The following is a 19,224-nucleotide window of genomic DNA, read 5'->3' as shown; positions in this document are numbered from 1 at the left end:
TACTATACGAAATGTCTTTTCTCAGCTTATGCTACTAATGGAAAAATGTGCCGGTTTCCTTTCTAAGACTATGTCACAATTACCAAATAATAAATCAATGTGCTCTAGTGGTATCTTTAAACAAAACAAACTTTAAACTTTATTTTTCTTAGCTCCAATGGCGAATTCGCCATTTTAACCTTCGCAGGCTAAAGCTGATATCTTATAGTCCATGGGCAAGACCCTGAAATTTAACGAATTTGGTATCACCTGGTGTTTTTAATAGCTCTATGCTAGTAAGACAGTAACCAGTTATTCTGTATAATATACAATGCCAACAATAACACATATATAATGTTCATAACCTTTAGCCATGAACTGCTCATTTTCAACTCAATACATTCCACAGGTACACAGCTCATTTCTTACTAATCGCATAAACAGCTGTTGGGTTCCTGCCGTATTATCTCTGCTAATGGACAGCGTGTCGTTGATTATTGCCATTAATCGGTCTTTGTTTCCATTGACAGCTGTGAGAAGGAGGGCAGGTGCACGAAAACAAAGAGCAACGGAACGTTTGACAATATTTGCGGGCCGCCAGTTCGAGGTAAATGTCGCCTTGCTTTAGGTTCGGTTAAACTAATATGTCTGCGTTGAAACATGTTAAAACAATATCGTCTTATCTTACAGTAAACACGGTAATATTGGTTTTGCATGTGATTTCTGTGGAACGCGATCGTAATGCTCGGTTTAGGTGGAATAAATAAATAATGATATGTTTTGTGTGATGTTTTATTTTAGGTTTGCAATACATCGACTGTTCGATTGTTTAATGTAATGTTTGTTTTTATTGACATTTGGTGCTAAATGTGTGGGTGAATAATTATATTGTAAATACTCGAGTGTTATTGGAAACGTGCGTGATGTAAGAATGTCGTGACAGAGACAGACACACACACACACAGACGGACGGGAGGGATGTGTAGAGAGTTGGTTAGACAGAAAGAAAGAGAGGAAGCATGGGGGAGAGGCCGACAAAGACGGAAAACCGATAAACAAATATTTTTGTTACTTGTATGTTCATTAAAAAAAAAAATTAAATGCCTATTAATAACGGGGAAAACATTAATAATCAATTAGAAAAATATATATATTTGAGGAAGTCGGTTATATTTTCGTTAGTCTTGGGATTGTGTGGCAGATGACCCAGGCACACCACTCATACCACAAATATAATTCTAGCAATGGATAGGAGTAAAACGGAACTTCCAGCACACGTCCACATTGTACATTACTAGATCAACCCCCTATTCATTACGGAATTTAGATTTCATTATAACTTTAGTTTGAACTTTCGCACTTATATTCAATTCCGTTTGAAGCACGCTATTCTGGAAACAACTCAACATGTGGACTGTTTGTCCAGGAAAGTGGGTTAGGGGTTACCGTAGTTGTTAGAGAGAGCGAAATCGGTGTGGCGGTGGCCTTACACTTTACTTCTAGTGCCTATTTCACAAAACATCGTAAGTGTACGTCTGCGACTAGCAGTTATACCAGGCATACATTTCATGTGTTTCTATTTCACGAAGAAATCTGCATCATTACAGAAGATGGAGCATTTTGTTTAAGGACAAAAGAAAATGAAATATATGTACTTTTAACTATATTTGTTGTACTGTAATAGTGATAAAAATTGTGGTTTAGTCGTAGATTTACGTGCCAAATTAGACTTAAGATGTTTTGTGAAATTGGGCCCTGGGCTGATAGAATTCCGTTTTGTTAGATGCGATCCCTGCACCTACCAGCTTTACGGTTTTGTTAGATGCGATCCCTGCACCTACCAGCTTTACAGCATTACGGTTTTACTAGATGCGATCCCTGCACCTACCAGCTTTACAGCATTACGGTTTTGCTAGATGCGATCCCTGCACCTACCAGCTTTACAGCATTACGGTTTTACTAGATGCGATCCCTGCACCTACCAGCTTTACAGCATTACGGTTTTACTAGATGCGATCCCTGCACCTACCAGCTTTACGGTTTTACTAGATGCGATCCCTGCACCTACCAGCTTTACAGCATTACGGTTTTGCTAAATGCGATCCCTGCACCTACCAGCTTTACAGCATTACGGTTTTGCTAGATGCGATCCCTGCACCTACCAGCTTTACAGCATTACGGTTTTGAAACTTTTGACATCGGCTCTTAAAATAACGATTAATCAACTTAGACAAACGTTTCATTTGTTGAGTATGTATAATATGCTATGGGTATTACACATGTTAAGGGGCTATCCTGCGTTTGCTGCGTTGAAAGATGTATTTTACTGATAAAATTACATATTTTCTTGTTTAGAAGATCTCTGTCTGTATATCAGGGCCGTAGCTAGGATTTTTTTTTTTTTTTTTTTTTTTTTTTAAGAGGGGGGGGGGGGGCACTGAGTAGTTAATAGTCTAAAAACTCATTTAAGTTTCTATAGTGCTTTCCGATTTTTTTCGGGGGGGGGGGGGGGCAACTGCCTCCCTTGCCCCCTGCTACCTACGGGCTTGTATATTCAATGTGTTTCTAACCGGCCTACTATTTCTGAGTAGCCCAAACTGGATTTGGTCTCCAGATAATTTCGTACGTACGAAAACATATATATATTAGTAAATAAAATTATGTTTGACCTAGTATAAACATTAGGACGATCAGAAACATGTTTAGTATAAAACCACTAATATTGTATTAAAGGGACATTCCTGAGTTTGCTGCAATGTTTAAGATGTTATCGACTAACAGAGACTTTTTAACGACTGAAATTACATATCAAATATATTTTTCTGCCTAAAATATTAGTGGCTATATATTAAACGTGTTTCTGATCATTCTAATATTTGTACTAGGTTAAATTTCATTTTATTTCCTAAAAAAGATTTTTTCGTACGTACAAAATCCAGTTTGGGCTTCTTACAAATATTAAAACGACCTTAATAATGTAGAAGATATACTTGGAACAAATATATGGCTTAACAGTAAAATATTAATAGATCATAAACCATTTTTGTATAAAACCTATATTGGTAAAAGCATTATTTTTCTAAACGATTTATTAGACGAAATTTTTTTTTCTTGTAAATATATGACCAGTGTGTTGAAAAATACCATATAACTACAAATTTTATCAACTATGGATCATTAATAAATGCTGTCAAATCATTTATATATAAATTAGATCAGTTAAAAGACTGATCATTTTAACACAGTGAAAAACCTATATACCCTTTAAAACTGCAACTATTATTAAAAAGTAAAAAAGGGTGCAGAGATATGTATGACATTTTAAACTTTCAGTATGTAAAGCCAAAAGGACAGATACAATATAGTAATGAAGGCTTTTTGTTTGAACAAACTGATTGGGAAAAATATTATGCTTTACCATTTCGATGTATGAAAGTTTCTAGCCTTCGATGCTTTCAGTATAGATTACTGTGTAACATATTAGCTACTAATACTTTTCTATACAAGATTAACTACACTGATTCTGATATATGTAACTTCTGTAATAATTTTCGATTGCGATAAGGTACACACTTTATGGGAAGCAGTAACAGATTGGATATTTACTCGAACAGGAACTATAATTCATTTTAATAAAATTATAATGTTTGGTTTGATAAATAATAATAAAAGCGATTTTATAAACTGGTTAATAATTAATATAAAATATTATATATATATGTTATAGTCAATCTGTGAAATCAGTCATTACGCGTAATGCCTAAAAAAATCAGTCACTTCGCGAAGTTCCTGTGACCACCAGGCAATACGCGAAATGACTGAAAATCATGACCAGACATTACACAGAATCAGGACTCTGACATCATGCACTGGTTACAACAGAAGAACTTATGAGTAAACCCCACAAACATGTTTAGTTTTATAAAGATGAAAGTCATATGGTGTTGTAATCATATATTTGTACTAAGGGATTAGAAGAGGCCACTGCAAGGATTAGAAGAGGCCACTGCAATTCTTGCAGTGGCCTCTTCTAATCCCTTAGTTCAAATATGTGATTACAACTAATCAGGGATGAAAAGACATCAATAATACAGCAGATTCTTTGTTGTTTGTTTAACTATTATTAAACCACATAAACATTAATTTGTTAGTAAACAAATATACAATGCTTTAATTTAGTTATTGTATAATAATAAATAATTCATGTTAAGTAGTATTTTAAATCATACAATCAATAAAGTTCTTATGTTCTTAAAATATTATTTTATCAACTTTTAAGACCAAAAGCCTGTATACAAGTGTCAGTAATAAGACGTGAATCACTTTAGTCATTCTGTGTGATGTCTGGTCATGATTTTCAGTCATTTCGTGTAATGCCTGGGATTTTCAGTCATTTCGCGTATTGCGTGGTGGTCACAGGAACTTCGCGAAGTGACTGATTTTTTTAGGCATTACGCGTAATGACTGATTTCACAGATTGACTGTAACATATACAGTATGAAAATACAAAAGAAATGTTTAAGTATTAACGCTGTGCATGGCATAATGCAACATAAATTTGAAATTGAAAGATATATTCTTTTAAAAACTTGTAAATACGATGTATTTAATAATGAATGGGCAACTTGGCAAACACTATTTTATTGAGACTTAAAGATAATCTAGACATGGAAACAGCTTGTTTGAAAACAAAATTCAGACTGCATTTTAGAACAAATATAATACTTTTAATTTCATCTCTTCCGTACATATTTCTGGTAGATGTGGGTACATCTGTGAATATATGTACATGTATAATATATATGTGTATGCATTTATGTATGTGGATATCTCTGTGAATATACTGTCATATATGCGCAATTATGCACGAAGTAACTCTGTTCCTTCTTTCGTTTCTTATTTCTTTCTTCTTTTTTTTCTTTTCTTTTTTCTCTTTCTTCAGTGCCCTAGAGGAGTTTAAAGAATATTTCTTCATACTAGATATGTCTATGTAATTGCCTGTATATGTTACTACTAATATATATATATATGCTATGTATTGTAGTAGTGATTTAGGGCCCCAACCCGAACACTACGTATTCTTCTGGGACAATAATTTGTTTTAATAATAATAAAATAAAATATTAAAACAACCAGAAACACATTGAATATACAGACACTGATATTCTAAACAAGATATATATTTAATATGTAAGCTTAATAGTAGAAATATTTTATTAGTCGGAAACATCTTACAATGCAGCAAAATCGGGAATGTCTCTTTAATTGTTTTATATATTTAATATGTATTCGTTAAAAAGTGTGTGGTCGACATCATCGTAACAAATAATTTGAAAACTCAGTACAATCACATTAACATCTACAGGGACACAGTGTTTTCCCTAGAACTTTGGCAAAGCGTGGTAGACTAAAACACTTTTGGATAAATTTTAAGGCACATGTTTTTTTTATTAAAGACAAAAAATTCCTTGGAATAAAAATAAATGTAATTAAAGTGTTTGCTTTTATAAATGAATAAGCAAAATGTATAAAAGGGATATTTTATTAATTAATAATAAATAAATAAATAAGACAGTTTTATAATTAATTATTGACAAAGGCATACACATTTAATCTCAGGGCTGAAACAAGCTAGGTAAAGCACTAGTGATATTATATCTCTTACTTCACCTCTGTGTTTCCATTACCTGAACAGACATCAACGACTGCAGCAGCATCATCGCGCCGGCTGACGACGACAAGGCTGTGAGAGCCGCATACATCGCCGCCGGCGTCGTGGGAGCGCTGCTCATCGTCGTGTTGATTGTAATGCTGCTTCTGTACATGCGCAAACGTCGCTTCCGCCGGAAGTACCTGGAGCGGCCCCTGACGCCGGACCAGCTGGAGGAATTGAAGAAGAAGATCTTGGAGAAGTGTGAGAAAGACAACGCTTTGTGTAAAAAAGGTACACGATCTTGAGGATTTATTTGATTATGGGGATTTGTTTTAAATGATGGGTGCCACTGGTGGGGTAAGATATGCTCACCTTTATTTTATAACATTTTAGTGAAATATTTTAAAATATCAATGAAATAAAAGTGTTATCAGTCACTCAGTGACGATAACAGATTTTAGAGTGAAAACTTCACTATTTCACTCTAAAATGTGTTATCGTCACTGTAGAAAGTGTTATCTTCACTGTAAGAAAGCCTGAACTATTTTGCTGCTGGCATTTAAAAAATAAATTGCCAAAAGTTATATAATAAATAGAAGATTTCCTGGGTTTTTGGGTCAAATATGATGTATATCTCATCTCGTGAAGTTTGCAATCATATCACACTCATCACGCAAGAGCGACTCGTGACATATGCTTGCAAACTCGATGAGATATAAATCATATTTGACAAAAAAAAACCATGAAATATCCTCTATATATTGATATTATCACTGAAATGACGGTGATTCATGAGAGCAATTCGTCACAGCTGTTTTTATGCCACTGATCTCTGTCGTGCGTCCTGTGCCTATTTGATTTAGTAAACTAGTCTGGGAGTGGCAATCCTCTTTGTGGTGGCCATACGGTTGTATTGTCCAATGAAGGATCTCCTCGTTAAATGGCTGTCCTCTTATAGACAAGGTACTAGATAGAGATTAATAGAATCAATCACTATTTTGCCAGAGATACGTCTTTGAATGGATAATGATTTATATATGTCATCTACCTCAGTTTTGTAGAGTATCCAAGATAGACTTTTGTATACCATTGTCAACATATATACGTGTTCGTTAGATGACATTTATCTTACAATGAGTTGTTTCAAAACGTATCTGTAAGGAGCGATATCAAGTTGGATACGTTCTTAAACAATGATTTGTAAGACAAATTATACCTAACGGACACAGGTGTAGGTTTTGGGGGGTCGGGTGTACATCTGTACATAAATCAGGTGTAAAATAAATAAACATATTATTAATACATACTAAAAACATTTGTTGATAAGTATCATAGTCTTCAACATTTGAATCACCATCTATAATAACTGATTTTAATCACGTTTAGAAATTCAGCTAATTATTAGAAAAGTAAAAAATCCAGTTTCAGCAAATTATTCGTAATATGGGATTAATGATTTTAGTCCATTTCTGTGAATGTAGAAAATACGACAGTCATTAAGAATTAAATAAATAAGATTTCAACCAATTCATGAAGACATAAATACTGTTGAACCGATTGTTGAAGACATAAATAAATTTGATTTCAACCAATCCTTGAAAGTGATTTCTGTCAATACTGTGGAATATAGTGGATAGAGTCCACATACAGTAAGTACTACAATAGTTTCTAAAACGAAACTTTCTCTTTCAGTTCTAGGAGAGGCCTGCCCAACAATAGAGAACCGGATAGACAAACAGCTGTGGACGTTAGCCCAGGAGCTGTTCAGGTCTCACTATCAGGCTGGCAAATACGAGGTGCTAGTGGAGAAATACAAAGGTGAGTGGTTATCAGTTGTTGTTAAACCAAGACAAAGTTAAATGTTAAAGTTTGTTTTGACATATAGTCATAGGACAAGAAACCCACTACATTTTTCCATTATTAGTAAGGGATCTTTTATATGTACAGACAAGATATACCAATCTGTTTATTGTACCAGTCTATTTATTAAACCAGTTCCAGTAACTCTATTAAGCAGTTCAGGTAATGTTTAGTCTGCTCACATACCACTAAGGTTTCGAGCATGTTTGTCACGGGGTCGATCTCTGGATAGCCAGAAATCTGACCCGGGACATATTAAGCGGCCTATATCCAATCGAGTCAGGCACGTCCATCCTACACTCAGTCTCTGTATTAACCTAGTCTTGGGAGTGGCAGGCATCTCAAGTCCGTGCAAAAAGGATGTAACATCCTTTAAAGGATCTCCTGAGAGTTTGCACCCATCCTATAGACGAGGCTCCTCTTAATGATTCAAAAGAAAATATTTTAGTATACATGTAGATATATATGAAGGGTCAAAGGGAATAACCTATGATGTCCAAACAGATCGTCAATTTTTTTACAGTCGTGTGTGTTAATCTCATAATGACACAATCAATTAAAAACCTATAATTATGGTAGGCTATTAAAAGTTGTTGGTAAATTATACTTTCTTAGGTATAAATATTCCACGATTGCAATTGTAAACGTTCTCGTGGACCCTTCATATATTGTTATGACAAATTGAATACTTGTAAACTGAATTTAAATATTCCCTTACAATGTTCAAGACACATTGATAATATTAGCAAATAAAACAAACTAACGAGATTCAGATTTATTTAATTTATTTAAAATTATTCAGACTAAATTAATATTTGCGTTTCTGTTGTTGTTCAGTGTATTTATGCCTTACTGCCTCTTTCAGAAATGTCGCCCAAGATGGCCGTGCGCGGTTACCTGGGGGAGTGGCGAACCTGGAAGGAGGACACCTACCCGTCCGTCTGCCAGCTGTTCCAGTGTCTGCGCTACTGCAAGCGAGACGACATCACCTTTGAAATATGCAACCACCTCAGAGGTGAAGTGGGTGAGTACCGTAGTTAGTCTAAATACTGCAGTGTTTTCGACAATTGTTTGAGAAAGTCACTGGCCCTCACAAAAACTATGTCTAGTGCCCTATGTATTATAGTAATACAGTTGATAATTTACACTGGCCCTCACAGAAGCTTTGACTAGTGCCCTATGTATTATAGTAATACAGTTGATAATTTCCACTGGCCCTCACAGAAGCTTTGACTAGTGCCCTATGTATTATAGTAATACAGTTGATAATTTCCACTGGCCCTCACAGAAGCTTTGGCTAGTGCCCTATGTATTATAGTAATACAGTTGATAATTTCCACTGGCCCTCACAGAAGCTTTGGCTAGTGTCCTATGTATTATAGTAATACAGTTGATAATTTACACTGGCCCTCACAGAAGCTTTGACTAGTGCCCTATGTATTATAGTAATACAGTTGATAATTTACACTGGCCCTCACAGAAGCTTTGACTAGTGCCCTATGTATTATAGTAATACAGTTGATAATTTCCACTAGCCCTCACAGAAGCTTTGACTAGTGTCCTATGTATTATAGTAGTGTCCTATGTATTATAGTAATACAGTTGATAATTTCCACTGGCCCTCACAGAAGCTTTGACTAGTGTCTTATGTATGTATACAGTTGATAGTACACTGGCCCTCACAGAAGCTTGATGCCCTATGTATTATAGTAATACAGTTTGATTTCCACTAGCCCTCACAGAAGCTTTGGCTAGTGCCCTATGTATTATAGTAATACAGTTGATAATTTCCACTAGCCCAGACAGCGGGCTAATAGACAGAGTGAAGTTTGCAATCATATCTCACGAGTCGCGTTTGCGCGTAGAGTGTGATATGATTGCAAACTTCACGAGATGAGATATAAATCATATTTGACCAAAAAAATTGAATTTTTTTATTTAATATATAACGTTTGGCAATTTACCTTTATTTTTAAAATGCTAGCAGCAAAATAGTTCCGGCTTTCTTACATTGAAGATAACACATTTTTGAGTGAAATAGTGAAAATTTCACTCTAAAATGTGTTATTGTCACTGAGTGACTGATAACACTTTTATTCCACTTATATTTTAAGATATTTCACTAAATGTTATATAATAGAGATTTGTTCTCTGTTACTACAGTGTGTTTTTTAAAAATAAACAATCAGCAATACAACACTAAGTGTGCCACTTGCTATGAATGGCAGTCCTCCTAGATGTAACAATGATGACACGTCTGATAAATGACCGCAAGTCGATGTACACAGTCTGCAATAAATTCACATCATGTTTTCATCATGTTTTGTACAATAAACACATCGTCAGTAAACACTTTAAAGACACAGTTATTAAATGGATGGATGTTTAAGTTCAGTTCAAATTTAAATTCAATTCAATTCAATTATTTATTAACATTGACCGTTGCAGCTCATTGGTACATTTTCTTTAATGGCAATTTGTAACATATTATATAAATATAAAGCATTATAGAATGAAAATTAATAAATTAATTAAAAATTAAACAAACCAATCCAATTGAGAAAGAATCCGTCAGTGCAGAAGTACAAACTAGCAGGAGAAATACATAGTTTATTAGATTTGAAAAACGAAATACCAGTAAAAGTAATTGAAATTCAATGACAGTAATGTTTGTCTCTCCTTTATGATGATCATCACAGTGCATTTTATGGTATGCGAGACATTTAATTCCTCAGAATTCTTGTTTAAAAAAATAAAATTTAATTAATCTTTGCAGGTGACATAGTCGTTGATGCTGAAGGGAACATCATCCACGGTGGGGAAGTGCACAACCGCGCTCAGAACAGTCTGTTCTACGGTTTACCAGGGATGTTCTCCTGTCTGAAAAAACCACAGAAATCCGACCCCGTCAAGGAGACGGGCGGGGACTCCACCAACAAACTGCTCGAGTGTCAGGTGCGGGACCAGGAGCTCACCAGGGTGGAGGCGAGCGCCCCCGCGTTAGACGAACACAACGGCCTGTTGACCGACTCAGACGTGTCTTTCCATCGCCAGTATTCCATGCCCGTTCAGTGTACGTCATGATTCTGATGGTGGAGATGATGATGTGTGTGTATGTGTGATATATTCTCAAAACTTACATGAAGACTCAGGTTCTTGGAACTGTGGATTTTATGCGACTTCTCGTTACGTTCTGGTATGAAATGAGGATCCTATGATACCATTCTGGAATTGGTTCTTTGTGTTCTGAAGTTCTCGATCCCTGAATGAACAGAAGGCGTACCATTCTGAATCTGGATATTTGTTATGAAGATTAAAAGCATAGAAGAATAAAGAGGATACACTGCATATTTGTCGTAAATGTATTGTATCCTTGAATGGAATGAAAACATCATACCACTCTGTCATGGGGCATTTGTTCTGAAGTTTAGGATTCTTGAATGAACAGAAGGCGTACTATTCTGACGTTGGATATCAGTCCTGAAGGTTTAAGTCCTAGAAAATAAAGAGTGTATGATTGTTACATTGGATATTTGCATATTTGTCACAAACGTTGTGTTATCCTTGAATGAAAAGGAAATAGTATACGAGTCTGACGTTGGGAATTTCTTATAAACATTTAGAACCTTGAATGACGAGAAGAGCTTTACCATTCTTGAACTGCATCATTTTTATGATGGTTATGGATCCTTGAAAGCAAGCTACCAGCATACCATTGTGGTGATGGTTAAAATCATAGAAGAATAAAGTGCATACAATGGATATTTGCATATCTGTCACGAATGTATTGTATCCTTGAATGAAAAAAAAAGAGCATACAATTTTGACATTGGCGTTTTGGATCCGTGAATGAATAAATCTTGCATTGTAAATGTTCATGATGGTTTTGGATTCTTGAATATAAGAAAGCAGAATATCATTCTGGTATTGGATATACGCAGGTTTGTTCCTACGTTTGGGATCCTTGAACAAAATGCAATATTGCTTTACTAATGGATATCTCGTGACATTGTGGATCAGTGAAGAGAAACAAGAATACCCTTTTTGAATAGGAAGATGTTTATCATTCTTGACAGCTGTCATAAAAACATTGGCCTTTGAATGAATTAACAAGACCATACTTCAAAACTATAGACCATGGTGGTGTGAACTTCACCACACTTGATACAGTGATTGGCATTTGAACAAAAGAGATACCATACCACCTTGTTATTGGTGATATTTTCAACCTAGATCTGAAGTCATGGGATTGACAAAAAGAAAACCAAATTATGTGGTATTATGAATATTCTTACAGCACTGGTCTTTGAATGCAAAAAAGTACACTTGAGCTTTGTGGACATTTTACACTTGATATAAGGATTTGGTCCTTAAAGTGAAGAAATTAAATGAAAAAAGATACCACCTAATTAGTATGGATATACTTGGTATGAAGATGACTCTGGAACTAAACAGAAGCAGAGAATAACCCACAGCACTGTCGACTGTACTACAACCGACACCAAGATGTAGGACCTTGAATAATAAGACACACGATCTTGTGGCACTATGGATTACGCACCTCTCGTAAGTTGCGAACTTGGATATATCTTATCACATGGAAGGCTGTGTCAAACATTTGCTCATTAATTTAAAGGAGGCTGGATGAATTTCTTGAAAGAACAGCCACGTTCTGTTCTCATATGACTGGTGGAGTATAGTGACTGGATGTTCTCTTCGTTATGATCTGTGATTCTGTATTTCACGCCAACGTGTGATGTTTGTATTATTATGTGCTTCTCCAAAAACAAAAACAAAACGTCATTATCACTATTCAGCAATTGCATTTACATACGTAGCTTTAAGTTTAGCGAATTGATTAAAACTTTAAAACGCATAGGCTATAAATGGCCTGGCGTCTGATCTGAAGGAAGTTAATACAAAACCGTTCCACCCATATGTAGGTCTAACGGTGCTACATGATCTATAGATTAAGATACTTGCATATCCAACACATCACATTCATTAATCAGGGCTTCTACATTATGGTAGCTCCACTCCCATGGCTACTGTTATTCAGTGTTGGGCTAGTAAATAACTCTTATTGCCATGCCCGACGGCTAGTGAAACAACATTTGTGAAATTTGCATTTACGTCTTTTTGGAAATATTAATATGCTGCCGCCCGCATAAATGGTAATGACGTCATTTGATTTGGAGCATTACGTTCTGTTGATGTTACCGAGTTACGGTTTCTCAACGACATTTATCAACAAAGAAAATAAATTAAATTAAACTGTTATGAAGAGTTCTCTACTCCCATCATGGTGCCCTCTTGTTTTTAAAATCCTACACATGACGATTTTTGTTTATTTGTATCACATGAATACATCTGGCCTTAGCCACTTGCATATCTATCTTGTTTGCTATGTGTTAGTATTCCGGTTTATAATATATCAGTCATTAGTATATTGTCTATGTAGTATAGTTGGATTACGTTTTGGTATATCCTCATTCCTAAGCGGTATATCTGGATTCCCAAATAGACCGGATTGCTAACTAGGATGTACTGATTTCTAACAGGTATAGCCTCATTCTCAATTAATGAGTTTGTTTTTTGAATAGTATTGTACTTGTCACACCAAATGTTACAGGGTATATATCACAAGCATTAAGGCAAACGTAATGTTTTCTCTTGGACCAGTACGGAAACGAAGACGTCAAAGAAATGTTTGCAAACTGGCCTAATAAGGCCTCAAAATATGTATGTGTTTTAGGTTTCACCTTGAAAAAAAATAGGATAGGTAAGGTATAGGAACTTTTTTTTAATCGAATCAAACCGAGAAACCGTAATCGGTCGAGGCGTTCCGAATCTAGTTTAGTTGATTGCCAAAAAAAATCGGGGATCATGATTTTTTTTTTACTTTCGAAATATTTCAGGGTCGCTACATAAAATTAATGTAGATAGAAAAACCAGAAACACATTTGTTTTAAATTTGTTTTAGGCCTGAGCTTTATGTCCTTATTTTCTTACTATGTATCAGGTGCGGATCTGTTTCTTTCAGGGGTGTGGGTTGGCATAATAATTGATCTAATGTAGTTAGGTGACGTTTTGAAATCATAATTAACATTAATATGGCAAAATTAGTTAAGTTTGACCAAAGATACTGGGTCGAACCTCTCTGGCACCCTCCTATATCCGCCCCTGATTTAATCATTAGTTCTGCCACGCGGTCTAAAATTGTACCCAGGATATCGATGTGTTGGCACATAAACCAAAACCACGTATTTCTACGGAGCCTTGTTCCAGCTGTTAATAGTTTAGTGTTCATTTTAAATTTTCATCGCAATCTCGATATATACTGTATATACGTCTATTCTAAAACCAAACACAATTTAGGAATTTGGACGTTTGCATGTTTCTTTGTCGTGCATGGTTAAATATATTGCGAGTTAACGCGCATTTGTCCGTGTGTGTATATACGCACGTGTGTGTGTGTGCGCGTGTGTGTATATACGCACGTGTGTGTGTGTGCGCGCGCGTGTGTGTACGTGTGTTTTAAAGTAAATGATGTAATCATGAACATAATTCAGCATGTATTTGATAGAACAGAACAGAACACCAAACGGTGTTACAATGAGGTGTTTACAAACATATCTATATACAACACAATGGCGGCTGCTGATTAAAATGTACATGAGCATTTTTTTAATTAATATATGTATATATCAGTAGCCAATTACAGGGACGTTAGAAGTTTAAATTTGCTGTCATGTGTCGGTTTAACAGCGCCTTCCAACGATTAAATACACTTACCTGTTTAAAGTGCCAGTGTTTTTTACTTTAAATGTCTTTATGGTCGTTCTAAATCTGCAGGGCTTGAAATTAATTTTGTGAAGTGGGAGAAATTGTTACCTGTCGAATTTTAATTTTGAAATTAAAGCTAAAACTCTAGAAACAGTGGTTGAACTCAGGTACTGGTATAAATTCTTTAGTGTGGATTATACTTAGAGATGAAAAACAAAAACTACGCACGGACCTGATTGCCAGAAAGCATATTGGTTATTTTGAGAAAAAGAAAAGAAAAAAGAAAGAAATGTTTTGTTTAACATGTACTGAAAATATTGTAATTACGGTTATATGGCGTCGGACATATGCTTAATGACCACACAGATGATGAGAGAAGAAACCCCATGCCGCCACTCCATGGGCTACTCTTCTCGATTTAATAGCACTAAGGGATATTTTATATTCACAATCCCACAGACAGGACAGCACAGCACATATTTTGGCTTCTGTGACATCAGCTGAACGACAAATAGTCCAGTGGGCCCACCGACTGGGATCGATCCTAGACTGATAGCGCATCAGGCGATCGCTTTACCACTGAGTTACGCCCCACCCCCTTCCCCGCGCATTTTGAGTGGCAGTTGTTTATTTATTGCTCCTTGTTAGTTTCAAGCTATGCTAATACTCTTTTTTTTTTTTTTTCATTAATCCAAATTTTTATTATAAAAACTTACCTTAAACATATGTATATATTTTTCATTTGAAGGAAACGTATACATTTGAGGTATCGAGTGGGAGAGGAACTTAAAAGGTAAAACTATGGAAATGGTGCGATAAACTTACCTGCTGAATATCTTTGAACCTGGCATTTTGAAATGCTTAGAACCACAAGTTTGAAAGTAAAAAAATAGGCACTGTTGTATCCAGTTAGTTATAAAACCATTTAAAAGAATAACCATACTCGGCATGCGCAGAAACCAAACATGATACATTTCATTACACGTTGCTATGTAATATATTTATATCTATATGATGAGTGCAAATGCATTTTTTATCTGTATGCATGAGATAAAAGAAATTGTCAGTTTTCATTAATATTTGTATATTTCATTACGTGTCATGAATTTCAAATTGTGTATGTTATAATACTATTCGTGCGACTATATATCATCATGCCGACAGTTTTGCGTGCAATACTCGCACATATCTATATAATTGTAATACATCTGCATCATATATCTACACACGTTCATCTAATGTGTTCACTTTATTATACACGTGTTTGTACAGCGATCTGCACCCTTAAAGGGTTAAATGTTGACGGAGTTTACTGTTATTTGTTCTAGTTAAAGTCTTGCTGTTGTATACAGGAATTTATTAAGTAACCATTTGACTCCTATAGACTTTTTTATTTAAGTATGTTTATCGCTTCTGTCGTTAACTAGTTTACCTTATTTAATGTATTATAGGTTCGTGTACTGTAATATAAATTTATTGCGACAAACACTTCATAAAAAAAAAAACGATTTTATACTTTGTGGGGGTTTATTTCTGGGTGAGAATGGGCGAGGGCTTTCGTTGTGTTTTTAAAAGTATTTAATTTGTGGTAATTGCGAAAGTAAACTCTAGAGAACTAATTATCTATTTCAATATTGTGGATCAGTAGAAAGGACTCTTTTGGCGGTCGCACTCAATTTAAATCAGTGGTGGGGGGTGGGGGGTGCACTTACAAATTGGGATTCAGCAATATCGAGTCGTCTCCAATTAGACAAAAAGGGAATTTGTAAACTAAAATGGGATTTGTTGTATTTGTTCTCGGGAGGGGGTGGGTGGCATCAACTCATACCTCCCCCCTCCCCTAGTTAAGAGGAATTGCATAAAACATGACCCTAAGGAGGGTTTTTATTCATGGTTCGAAATTACTCACCTCTTCCCAATCTTAGACTTCAATTTCATTAGTGTCAATCTTAGTTAATTTACTACTCGCTAATAATTGGTGGCCATTATTTTTTACTTTTTTATATTATTTTGTACATTTTATGAACATTAATTTAAACTTACCATTGTAAATCTGCACATAAGCAGATGAGTTGTCTCCCATTAATTTTTTTTTTTTTATGAAGTGTGTGTTGGGTTTCTTCTCTTTACAGCTGATGTCACCGTTCGGCCTGTACCTACGCATTTATATGTATATTGCAATTCATGCGTATAAAATAAAGATGCTATTTTTTAATTCGTATTTTTGTCTTTTGTACCTGTATAGTACTAGTATGCATGTAGCTCGTGCATCTTCTGACAGACGCCATCGGTCTACAGGCTGGTAGGTACTGGGTTCGGATCCCAGTCGAGGCATGGGATTTTTAATCCAGATACCGACTCCAAACCCTGAGTGAGTGCTCCGCAAGGCTCGATGGGTAGGTGTAAACCACTTGCACCGACCAGTGATCCATAACTGGTTCAACAAAGGCCATGGTTTGTGCTATCCTGTCTGTGGGAAGCGCAAATAAAAGATCCCTTGCTGCCAATCGGAAGAGTAGCCCATGTAGTGGCGACAGCGGGTTTCCTATCAACATCTGTGTGGTCCTTAACCATAAGTCTGACGCCATATAACCGTAAATAAAATGTGTTGAGTGCGTCGTTAAATAAAACATTTCTTTCTTTCTTTCTTCTGACAGACATAAAGAATTCCCTTGTGAGACTTCCAAAATAAACTGAACAAGACATGGAAATGACGTCACTCAGCTATATATCAGTCAAACTTTGCATTCCTACGCCACACATCTATCAACGAAGTATACACAAACAATATTATAAACATATTTAAGGCTAAACAAAACTACTACAAGATATATTTTGTTATATACTCTTCAAAAAAAGTAGGGGAACTCTAATAAGAATTTACAATTGCCAAAATTGTAAGGTATATTAGCTGTGGGGAATGGTTATATGATAATAGTGAATTCATTGGGCAAACATTACAACCGGTAGTTCAGTATTACAGTAGGTTTTATGACCACCAAAGATCTTGAAGGACGATTGGGGTCAGAAGTGAAATTTGAAAGTTGACGGGTTTTTTTTATCAGTGCATCGCAAATTCAAACAATAAAAATTACTGAAAACAAAACAATAACAACTGTATGATCATCAGAATGAAAAAGATTGACAGAAATAATGTTCCACAGTGACTAATCGACCTTCCTGGAAATTGTCAAAATCGAGAATGACACCCCACGCACGTATACGGGGCAACTGCTTGATGCACGTGCAAACTATGGAATGTGTTTCGGTGTGTTCATAAACAGACCTGAATGTTCTTTACTAGGATGTCTGTGGTCAAAACGTATGTTCGGTCTCATAGTTGATATTAACATTAATATTTCAGGTTCCCCTACTTTTTTTGAAGAGTATATTATGCTTCTAACATTAATTATAAGCATTGACAGCAAGTATTTTTCCGATTAAAAAATATGAATTGAAATAAACGTGCACACTTTTTGCATGAACATCAATGCGGAGTTGTACTGTGTGACACAGTCAATCACCAGATCAGAGGTCATCACCTCTCAAAAGGCATATTTCACAATGTGAAGAAATGATATATATCACACATATATTCCACCGCGGTGTAATAAATATACAGAACTTCACATACGTTGTTTTCGCTTCCTATTTATTGCACGAGTTTATCTTGCGCAAGAATATATATTATACTCTGTCATAAAAGAAACGCATAGGTGATAGGGAAAGAAGAAAAGTGTTTGATTTTACAAAATATCGTGTGTTTTTTTTGTGTGTGTTTTTTTGTTTTTTGTACAATGTTGCTGAATAACCATGTTTGTTAATGTTCCTGGAATGGGACAGCATGCCCAAATGCACCCTAAAACAAATTTAACGCACGGTGTGCGACAATTGCAGGACATTGGCGTGAAATGGTCAGATTTTAGCGAATGCACGTGAAACTCGGGGAAAGGATTGGGGTAGTGATGGGTATTTAAAGCAGCAATGCTTGCAATGATGCCTCATTTCCATTTCGACGTAGACGAGTTACAAGATGCCAAGACTAAGCCTGCCGAATCGAAACATTGCAATAGGCCGCCTCCAGTTAGGTGAATCGCAGTCAGTAGTCGCACGCCACATGAACGTCCATCATAGCACCATTTCACGTCTCTGGGACAGGTACCAGCAGTTTCAATCAGCTGAAGACCGGCCCAGAAATGGAAGACCTCGCATAACAACTGCAGCACAAGATCGCTACATCTGGGTTCTGTACTTGCGTCACCGAACTGCCACAGCAACGAACACTGCTGGACGCATACCTGGTTTGAGAAGGGTGTCTGCACAAACCATTTGGAACCGACTTCGAGAAGCTGGTTTACGGGCTAGGAGACCGTATGTTGGCCCTGTCCTGCGACGTCAACATCGACATTTACGTGTTCGCTGGTGCACGAATGTACAGGGGTGGAACTTGGGAAACTGGTGGCGAGTATGGTTCAGTGACGAGTCACGTTTCCTTCTACAGCGACGTGATTTCCTTCTACAGCGACGTGATGGACGACAACGTATTTACAGACGCCGCAAGTTGACAGATTCGGTGGAGGGAGTGTCATGATGTGGGGAGCCATCTCATACACCGACAGAAGTGAACTTGTGTTCGTACAAGGCAATCTGACAGCTGTACGCTACCGGGATGAAATTCTTCGTCGTCACATGCTTCCCATGTTGGATCGACAAAGAGAACTCTTTCAGCAGGACAATGCTAGGCCGCATACGACAGGTGTAACAATGGATTTCCTACAGAATGAGAACATTAATGTACTGCCATGGCCATCAAGATCGCCAGATCTCAACCCCATTGAACATCTATGGGACGAACTGGACAGACGTGTACGCCAGCGTGACCCGAAGCCTCAGACGCTTCCGCAACTGTCACATGCACTGTAGGAAGAATGGGCATGGATTCCACG

General features: G+C 36.3%; 1 protein-coding gene and 1 long non-coding RNA gene across 5 annotated transcripts in view; one reads left to right on the top strand and one right to left on the bottom strand.

Annotated features, from left to right (window-relative positions):
• LOC121390356 overlaps positions 1 to 11,368 on the top strand; it is a 161,492-nt gene extending 150,124 nt beyond the window's left edge. For all 4 annotated transcript variants that reach the window (XM_041522149.1, XM_041522148.1, XM_041522150.1 and 1 more), the window contains exons 6-10: positions 510 to 586; positions 5,675 to 5,923; positions 7,325 to 7,450; positions 8,358 to 8,516; positions 10,269 to 11,368. In XM_041522149.1, the coding sequence (XP_041378083.1) occupies positions 510 to 586; positions 5,675 to 5,923; positions 7,325 to 7,450; positions 8,358 to 8,516; positions 10,269 to 10,576 (919 nt within the window). In that variant the 3' untranslated portion in view covers positions 10,577 to 11,368. The remainder of the gene's footprint in view (positions 1 to 509; positions 587 to 5,674; positions 5,924 to 7,324; positions 7,451 to 8,357; positions 8,517 to 10,268) is intronic.
• The window catches only part of LOC121390358, a 37,593-nt gene continuing 29,262 nt past the window's right edge, over positions 10,894 to 19,224 (bottom strand). Inside the window, exon 3 of the long non-coding RNA XR_005960199.1 lies at positions 10,894 to 10,987. This is a non-coding gene — a long non-coding RNA (uncharacterized LOC121390358). The remainder of the gene's footprint in view (positions 10,988 to 19,224) is intronic.

This window comes from Gigantopelta aegis, chromosome 15 (assembly GCF_016097555.1).
Source record: "Gigantopelta aegis isolate Gae_Host chromosome 15, Gae_host_genome, whole genome shotgun sequence".
Lineage (NCBI taxonomy): Eukaryota > Metazoa > Mollusca > Gastropoda > Neomphalida > Peltospiridae > Gigantopelta > Gigantopelta aegis.
Note: the sequence above shows the minus strand (reverse complement) of the source record. Positions and strands in the feature narration are given on the sequence as shown.